The 9,332-nt window shown below is 54.9% G+C and overlaps 1 protein-coding gene across 2 annotated transcripts; it reads left to right on the top strand.

The window, feature by feature from the left end:
* Nucleotides 1-629: 629 nt before the first annotated feature.
* CCDC124 (coiled-coil domain containing 124) lies at nt 630-9,010 on the top strand. Of its 2 annotated transcripts, none has more exons than XM_010972139.3 (5): nt 630-780; nt 5,173-5,342; nt 7,567-7,756; nt 8,308-8,422; nt 8,560-9,010. In XM_010972139.3, exons 2-5 carry the CDS (start codon nt 5,184-5,186, stop codon nt 8,765-8,767), a joined length of 672 nt encoding a protein of 223 aa, XP_010970441.2. In that variant the 5' UTR covers nt 630-780; nt 5,173-5,183; the 3' UTR covers nt 8,768-9,010. The 2 variants fall into 2 exon arrangements, with proteins under 2 accessions (XP_010970441.2, XP_010970442.2); XM_010972140.3 differs by lacking the exon at nt 630-780 and adding an exon at nt 4,331-4,380.
* The last annotated feature ends 322 nt before the right edge of the window (nt 9,011-9,332 follow it).

Raw genomic sequence — 9,332 nt, 5'->3', positions numbered from 1 at the left:
CTATAGCCAGGTCCAGTGGAATCCTTCTCAGAGCCCTAGTACTACCATTTTTACTGATACTGATACTGATAGTGAAGCTCAGTAAATGCAGGAAATCATGTACTGGGGGGTGGGGGGGTGGGTAGCAATCCAGGAGGAGGGGTCGGCGAGGAATTTGAGTCCCTCGATTACACTTTGGTCAAATCCAATTCCTGGTCTCCTTGAGCCTGTTTCCTGACCTGGACAGTGCAGACTGTTTCAATTTCTCTGTCCCTTTCTTCTATTCTATCCCTCTCCAGCTTCGCAGGAGGGAGGCGAAGAATGTGGACTAGGAGAGCGTCTTCAAAGCACAAAGTGATAGTGAAGGGCCTAAGAGGTTTCCTCCAGCAAAGCAGGTCTACAGACCACGCGTGGTTCACGGGTTCTGGCGCGCCCTGGCGGCCAAGCAACTCCTAGCTGACACCGCCAGACCCATGTGTGAAGTCGAGGACGCTGTTTTTCATCCGGACCGTGGCAATCGTGGTAAAGGCAATGGTCTAGCTTGTAGTTTCTACCCTCCTCTCCTGACTCGCTAATATCTGAAGTGAGCGCAGGGATGAAGCTTTATAAAAAATCTGGTTCTTGAAGCGAAAAAAAAAAAGGCTAACACCCTTGCCTGGGATTGGAGGTCAAAGCAGCATTTCCTTTACCAAGATGGCGACGGCGACGAAACGCAATCAGCGCGCGCCGCCGGGGTGCTCAGCGCGCAAGCCCCGCGGTGACGTAACGGATGCGCGACTGGGCCGGCGCTGAAGAAAGGAGGTAGGAGCTGCCGCGGCGCGGGCGGAGCCGGGGGGCGGGGTGCAGGTGGGCTCCGTGGGGCGGCTGGACTTGGGGCCACCCCTCCGGAAGGGCTGGCGATAGGGTTCTCAGAGATGGGGGCACATCAGGCCCCCAGTCTCCAGGGCTTCCCCGAGGACTATGCCCATTTCCCGGATCGGGCGATTGAGACCCAGAGGGACAGAGTAGTGTTTGAGGCTACCTAGCTCTGGCTGTGCCCCTGTACAGCTTACAGGCTTCGGGGTGACAGAACTGGGTCTGGACGTTCCCCGCCTCGTGCAATGAGATCAGGTCTGGGGAGAGGAACGTCGGGGGGGGGGGAGCCCATAAGGGATCGCGGGAGGGCTTCCTGGGGGAGGCAGCGTTGAGTTTCATCTTTTATTCTCTTACTTCACATTCAGTCAACCACGTGGATCTTGATTCCCTCTGAAGTCGACCCCCTGCTTAGTCAGAGCTGCTCCTTAGACCCTTGTTTGAGCTTCCTGCTTATGTCTCACCCCTCCAATTCACCTCACCAACCCCAGAGACCTCTGCACCTTCCCATCACCCTGGAATACAAACCCCGTTTTCCCAGCCTGCCTCCCCAGCACTCCTGAGGGTTTGGTCCCACTCCCTTAGACGTCTTTTTTAGATGTCTGCTCCAGGAAGCCCTTTGACAACCTCTCCCCACTCCTCCCAAGATTGGGTCAGAAGCCCCCCTCTGCGCTTTCTCAGTATCTGCATGTTCCCATTACAGTTCTGATCTCGAGTTACCACTCTGTCTCCCAGTCAACCTGGGAATCCCATTCAATCAGCAAGCCCATCAGCACTGCCTTTTCCCCTAGCATCCCACACATACTAGGTGTTCAGCGCATGTTTACTGAATGACAAAGTGTGTGTGTGTGTATGTGTGTGTGTGTGTGTTTATCAGAGAAGAAGAGCTGCCTGTATTAGTTAGCCTGGGCTGCCTTAACAAAATCTCACAGATTGAGTGGCTTAGACAACAGAAGTTTATTTGTTCACAGTGGTGGAGGCTGGGAAGTCTAAGATCAAGGTGCGAACCAATTTGGTTCCTGGGGCAGGCTCCCTTCCTGACTTATGGATGGTCACCTTCTCACTGTGTCTTCATAGGGTGGAGAGAGAGCAAACTCTGGTATCTTTCTCTTCTTATAGGGGCACCAGCTCTACTAGATTAGGGTCCCAACCTTACAACCTCATTTAACCTCCTCACTCGCCCTGTCTCTAAGTACAGTCATATTGAAAGTTAGGGCTTCAACATATAAATTTTGGAGGGATATAAATATTCAGTCCCAGCCTGGAGAGGGGGTCCAAAAAGCCTTGTCAGGCTTTGGGATGGAATTGGGGGATCTTAAGCAACAGGAGGAGGGGATGCTGGGGCAGAGTCCCTGTGACTGGGCAGGGTTTTCACAGGAGGAAGTGACAGGAAAGGGTGTATCAGCTGAGGGCATAGCAAGAGCAAAGACTCAGAGGCTGGAGAGGGAGGTGAGTGGGAAAAGAAGTGAGAAGCTGAGTTTGGACACAGAGTGGGAAGTAAATACTGAGGGAATGCTGGAAATAGATGCTTCTTCATCCATTTGCTCAATACATTTTTTAAGCCCCCTTACTGTGCAGGGCACTGACCAAAGCAATCCCAGCCCTGCCCTCACAGAGCTCCCAGCCTGGTGGGGAAGGTGGACATTTGTCAAATAATCATATAAATTAACATAAGCTAGCAGTCCAAACAAATACCCCCAAAGAAAAGTTTGTGGCCTGAGAGTCAGGGGGTGTTTCATGGAAGGCTTCCTGGAGGGGCAACACCTGAGCCGGGCCCTGAAGATTAGATAGGAATTAACTGGGTAAAAAGAGGAGCAAAGGTGGCAGGCACAGCAACTGCAAAGGCCCTATGGTGGGAAACTGGTTGGTAGGTTTGAAAAAAGGCAAGAAGGCTGGTGTGGCTGCTGTCGAATGAGTGAGGGGGAGATGGAGGGAGATGGGGTGGGGAGTTTCCTTACCTGAAACTTCAACCCCCACCCATTTCTTGGTGCTCTCCTGGGGAATTCTGAAGAGGTTTTCTGTTAGGTACATTGCAGATGCTCAGTAATGAATGTTTGGGGGCAGGGTTAGCTGGAAGCTCAGGATCAGCTGGCATATCTGGTTCTCCTGTGGCATCTCTTCCATCCTGTGTGGGGAGGAACTGAAATCAACCCCACATCTTAGATTAGGAAACTGAGGCTCAGGGGAGCATTTCAGCCATGATTGTGGAGCCAGAACCCAACCCTGAGTCTTCTGGGTCTACTGATCTCCCCTCCTTTGCCTTGCACTGCCCCATGGGACTCACTCCCCCATCTCAGCCTGGAGGGACTGCTTCTCTGTGCCGAGTGAGGTTCCCCATGGGCCTCTCAAAGTCCTGATCTGCATTGTTGTTCCTTAAGGGGCCCACTGGGACCCTGGGTGGGGCAGTGGTTAAGAGGACGAAGTTGGGACTGAGGGTTGTGCCTGTGTGGGAATCTGGGCCCTTCCACTAACACACGGTGTGGCCCCGAGCATGTCACTTACCATCTAAAAGCCTCAGGCTCTTCATCTGTAAAAGTGGGGAGAAAAGTACCTGGCTTTGCTGCTGCTGGGGGATGACATGGTTTAGATTACAACATCAGTCCATCAGCGCTTCAGTTTTTTTTTATTGCCCAGCTCTGAATGACTCCAAACCTCTGGCTCTGCCCACTGCACCATTGTAACTCCTCAGCGTTTGGCTCCCACCCTTGGCCCTCACCAACCCACATGCCAGCCAGATGAAGCTTTGGAACAACCTAAATCCAAATGTGTTCATACTCTGCTCAGAGCTGCCTAACAGTTCCCTGGGGCCCAGAGAATAAAATCCTTGCCCTTCCTCAGCCCATAAGACCCCATCCTATCAGCCTCTTGCCCTCCCACCCTCTTCCCCTCTACTCCCCTCAGCTCACCCACTCTGGCCCCAGTGGCCTCCATGTTTCCTGTAGCCATGGCCTCATTCCTGTCACAGAGTCTTTGCACATCCTATGCCCTCTGCCGAAAAGTCTCAGCACTTCATCCTCACAGGGCGGCTTCCCACCCACCCTTCAGATCATAGCTTGGCTACCACCTGCCAAGGTTGTGAGAATTCATTAAGACACTATGTGTAAAGCTCTTAGCCCAGTGCACACAACCACTGGAAACAAGCTAGTTTGAGAGTTTCCGATGGGGCTCAGAGAGGGGAGCCCCCTTCCCAAAAGTCACACAGCTAGGAAGTTGGGGGGTGTTGCCTAGTTGAGTCAGGATGGCCCCCAGAGCCTCTCCCCTTCATTCCTGGATGCTGGGCCTATTTCTCCAAGGTTCATCAAGGGACTGAACTGAAGATTTTCAGTGGAGGGTGAATGACCCAGGAATGAGGCACATCAGCCCATTTCCCAAATAAGGAAAACTGAGGCCCAGAGAGCTGAAGGCTTGAGCCCTGGACCACACAGTGCTGGTGTCCTCAGTCAGCACTCTGGAGGGGGCACACTTATTAATTTCTTTTCTTCCTTTCCTCACCTGAAAGGCAGGCTTTGGAGGTGAGACTCCCGGCTCAGCCTTATGCAGTTTGGCCAGGTACCTTGACTTCCCCACCTTAGAAAGGGGATAAGGACAGTCCCCGCATTTAAGGCTTTGGGAGCATTCAATTAAGTTGGGCCATATTAAACAGGAGGGTGGCACCTCCCATGTGAGTATATCATTTCCCCAGCGCCTCGGGGGGACTCATGTAGACTAGGTGCCCACTGGACAGCACTTTATGATTGTTGTAACATCTGGTTGTGCCAACCTGGTCAGGGACCTACTGCAACATGACTTGTAAGAGCCGAAAAGTAGAAACAACCCAAAAGTCTGCCACGATGGACAGAAACAAAATGTGGTCCATCCATACAATGGAATATTATTCAGGCATAAAAAGGAATGAAGCACTGACACATGCGAAAACATGAATGGACCTCGAAAACATGATGCTGAGGGAAAGAAGTCCAGAACAGGCTAATCCACAGAGTCAGAGAGGAGATCAGTGGTTGCCAGGGCTGGGGGAGGGGGCATGGGGAGTGACCACTAATGGGGCTGGTTCTTCTTTTGGGGTGATGGAAATGTTCTGGAACTAGATAGAGGAGATGGTTGCATAGCATTGTGAATGTACTAAGTGCCACTGAAATGTGTGCTTGAAAATGGTTCATTTTGTATTATATGAAATTCATCTCAGTAGATTTTTTTTTTGAGAGATTAATAAATCAGAAGTCCTTGTTTTATAGACAGAGCCATTGAGGGCCCAGACAGGTCATGGCTGCACAGATGTAAGTCTAGGGGTGCCAAGGCTGAGTGCCCCCCACTCACTGGTCCCTGCCACCCCTGCCCCTGCAGCTTGCTGAGGGATGCCCAAGAAGTTCCAGGGCGAGAACACCAAGTCGGCAGCGGCCCGGGCACGGAGGGCTGAGGCCAAGGCAGCAGCTGATGCCAAGAAGCAGAAGGAGCTAGAGGATGCCTACTGGAAGGATGAGGACAAACACGTCATGAGGAAGGAACAGCGCAAGGTGGGTGGGCGGGCCCTGGGCTTCCACGCCAGTGGGTGGGGCAGGCAGTCAACAGAGTCGAAGGTGGCGGGAGGCCCCTGGGGCTTTGGCCTGAAGAATGAGTAGCCATTGCCCCTCCCAAGCAGTCCCCACTCCCGTGTGTTTTACATGGAGCTGCAGATGGTTCTTCCCCATTGGGTGGTTTTCTGGGTTCTGTTTAGCCCTCTTTTTGCTGATGGGTGAGTGGGGCCCATAGTCTACACAGCATGCCTGCCCTCTCTGTCTTTCCTTATGTGACAGCTGCTTTAAAAAGATAGTCTCTAGGGAAAAAGCAAATCTGTGTTTATTCAAAACACTAAGAAACAACACACCTCCCCGCCACGTGACACCAAAGGCTTTTCTCATCTGATTCCACAGCTTGAAGGCCACCTCCTTAGTAAATGGGCTCCTGCAGCCAGATTCTTCCTAGCTGCCAGACGTCAGCCTCAGGTGGGGCCGGAATTCATGGCCTCACCCGGAGGTTGGCATTTTTTGTTCCCATTTGTTCCATATTATGCAACTCGGGGACAAGCTCCGGACTCTCTGGCTTCCATTTCAGTTATTTATGAGACTCATTTTTGATGGCTCCAGAATGTTCCACCAGTGTCCTCACCCTTCATCCATCACCAGATGCTGCCAATGGCTAATTGCCCTTTTAAAAAAACCATGAGTGACTTTTTCAAAAAATGTCGCTGAATGTCAAAGTGTAAATAACACTCCTTCCTCAGTCCCGTGTCCTTAGAGACTAATGGCCACATGCTGCATGTCCTTCCTGAGTTACTGGAGCCTTCTGGAATTCATTCATTCATTCCTTCAGCACACTTCTACTAAGCACCTACTGTGTGCTGGGCCAGGGCCTGCCTCCTGCCGCTGAGATAAAGCAGATAATCGGAAAACTAGAAAATAGGAGTTTGTGGAACACAGGAAAGAGCTATGTGGTAGGGAGCAGAGGAATAGGAAGCCAGGAGCTCAGGATGAGCCAGAGTTAACCAAGGAAGGAGGCCGGCAGTGGCGCTCCAGGAGGAGAGAACAGCTAGTGCAAAGGCCCTGAGGCAGGGCCATGTTGAGGGGAGAGTGAGCATGGGCTGTACGTGTACCACGCAGTGGTCAGGGAGCCTCAAGAAGACGTTACTTCTGACCTATGGGGAAACTGAAGCTCAGAGCACAGTGGCCCTACCTGAGGTGCCTGACAATAGAACTGGGAGCCCAGCATCTGTGCCCAAACACCCTTGACCTTTAACACCCCTCCTTTCTTGTCATGCAGGCAGGTTGGAGGTCAGAGGCCCAGTGGGTGTCCTCAGGAACTCCTCTTCTGGGGGCACTCAGTCCTATGAGAGTGTCACACAGAGCAGTTCAGGCAAAGGGACTACCCCTGAGGCATGGAAGGCAAATGGCAAAGTTGCAGGCGGTAGGGGTGGGTGGGTGGGGGTGCCTGTGGTGCAGGGCCTTGTGGGGGTGCTGGGTGGGAGGCAGCAGAATATTCCACGCCTACAGTTGTACTGCCACACTGCACTACAAATGAACCAGAACCTTGCTCTGCTCCTGGAGCAGTGGAGGGACAGTGGCCAAGGGCAAGTCCTACAGGCAAGGTGTCCCCTCATCCAGCTGGCATCAGGACCTTCCTGGGGAGCTAAGGTGGGATCAGTCCCAGCCCCTGTGACACTTGGCTGGGAACACTCCGTGCCTCCCCAAGGTCTCCTGGCCCATAAAGGCAAAATCCCTGCCCCAGCTGGCAAATGGGTCCACCCTCCAGTGACTCCTGTTTCCTTTGGAATCTAGTACAAACCCCTCCCCATGCCCTTGAGGCTCCCCAAGGTCCCACTTCCACCCTCTCCTCCCTCCACTCTTCCCCTCCCCATTCCAAGCACACCAACCTCTGTCATGTTAGGTGATTTCTGCCTCAGGGCCTTTGCACCTGCCACTAAGGACTCTTCTCCCCCAGCTCTCTTTCCAGTTGGCTTCTCCTCTGTCCCAGGTGTCACTTTTCCTTCAAGAGCCATCCACTTGCCTTGGCCAAACTTCCCTGTTGTTCCCATAATCACATAGGATGGGAGCCCCTAGGTAGGCCTATTGTGCTCCCAGCCGTGTTCCCTACGCCCAGCACAGGGTCTGGCACACAGCAGGGCCTCAGTCCACATTGGTTGAGATGAGAACCCAGACCCCATGCTGGTGGAGTGGGGTCCACTCCTGACTCCCTATCCCCCAGGAGGAGAAGGAGAAGCGGCGCCTGGAGCAGCTGGAGCGCAAGAAGGAGACACAGCGCCTGCTGGAGGAGGAGGATTCAAAGCTCAAGGGCGGCAAGGCCCCCCGGGTGGCCGCACCCAACAAGGTCACTCGCGCCCAGATTGAGGAGACTCTCCGCCGAGAACATCAGCACAAGGAAACCCCTGAGCCAGGTGGGGTCTCCACCCAGTCCAGAGTTCCCCTTTTACCTGATAAAGGATAGGCAGTGGGACTGCCGCTGAGCTGAGTCCAGAGCCCCGCCTCCACCCCCCTAGAGAAGCTGCCTGGGCTCTGCAAGGCAAAGGGTGGGTGGGTGGGTGGTGTCCCAGCAGGCCTCACTCTGAGCACAGGTGGCATGGGCACACACGTGTGTACTACTCTGACCTCACCCTGGCTTGTGCTCCCCGGGGTCCCCGCAGCTGATGGGGCCCCATCTTGAGGACAGGAGCCCATGTGAGGCGCCTCCTGTGTGCCGGGCTGCAAGAAAGTTAGAATGCTGGGTGCTGGGTGGGCAGGACTGGCATACCCACAAGGTAGGTCTTGGGAGAGCTTCCCAGCTCAAGTCGTGTTTCTCTCCGCCCCTATCATTCTCTGCCTGCCTGCCTCCCTCTCTCCTCTGCTTCTTCTCCGCGGTGTCTCTCTCATCTCCCTGGAGCTCTGCATCTCTGCTTCTCTCTCTGTGTTTCTGTGTACGTTTCTGTCACCTGGCCGCCCCGCACTCCAGCCGAGAAACCCAAGAGCCACTTGGAGGTGCCGTTGGAGGAGAACGTGAACCGCCGCCTGCTGGAGGAGGGCAGTTTGGAGGCGCGCACAATCGAGGATGCCATCGCAGTGCTCAGGTACTAGAGGGCCTAGAGCTTTGGGGTGGGGCTTGGGACCCGGGGCGGGGCTTGAGCCTCTGGGTGGGGCTAGGTCTCTCGGGGCGGGGCGGGGCGGGCCGCCAGCCAGCCCCACCAACGCCTTTGTCCTCCACCAGCGTGGCGGAGGAGGCGGCTGACCGGCATCCTGAGCGCCGCATGCGGGCGGCCTTCACCGCCTTCGAGGAGGCGCAGCTGCCGCGGCTCAAGCAAGAAAACCCCAACATGCGGCTTTCGCAGCTGAAGCAGCTGCTCAAGAAGGAGTGGCTGCGTTCTCCGGACAACCCCATGAACCAGCGGGCCGTGCCCTTCAACACCCCCAAGTGAGCCTAGAACTGGGGGAGCCGCCCCGCCGGCGGTCAGGGTCACGACCCCGCACGCCCTCCCGCTGGGCCGGCTCTGAGGGTTACAGAGATGTCCGAGGCCGTGGCGCGTGTCCTGGGGGCTAGGTGGGATTATCGGCCACACCTTGCGCTGGAGGGTCCCTGCTCCAGTAACACCCCCATCCCCTTCCGGTGCGCGCCAGAGCCCTGGGACTGAGTGCCCAATAAAGGCGGTCGGTGAGGCAGAGTGTGCACTTGATGTCTATGTGGGAGGGTGGATGGGTGGTGGAGAGAGGAGGTTTGGAATGAGGGGGAATGCATAGGCCACAGCCAGAGAAGGCAAGGGGCCCCAACAGCGCCCTTGTCCTAGCAAGCTAGCCGAGAACTGCGCTGGCTCCTACAGTGCCCACTCCTTGCTGGGCCAGCTGTCCAGCAGGAGACCTGTACTATTATCCTCTGGAAATCTTGCTGGGCTGCTGCAAGGGGGTGGCTCAGAGAGGTTGAGGCACTGGCTGCGGGTCACACAGCACTTCAGAAGTAGAACCAGAGCTGGAAGCGAGTTGCTGGCA

Source organism: Camelus bactrianus, chromosome 22 (genome assembly GCF_048773025.1).
Source record: "Camelus bactrianus isolate YW-2024 breed Bactrian camel chromosome 22, ASM4877302v1, whole genome shotgun sequence".
NCBI lineage: Eukaryota > Metazoa > Chordata > Mammalia > Artiodactyla > Camelidae > Camelus > Camelus bactrianus.
Note: the sequence above shows the minus strand (reverse complement) of the source record. Positions and strands in the feature narration are given on the sequence as shown.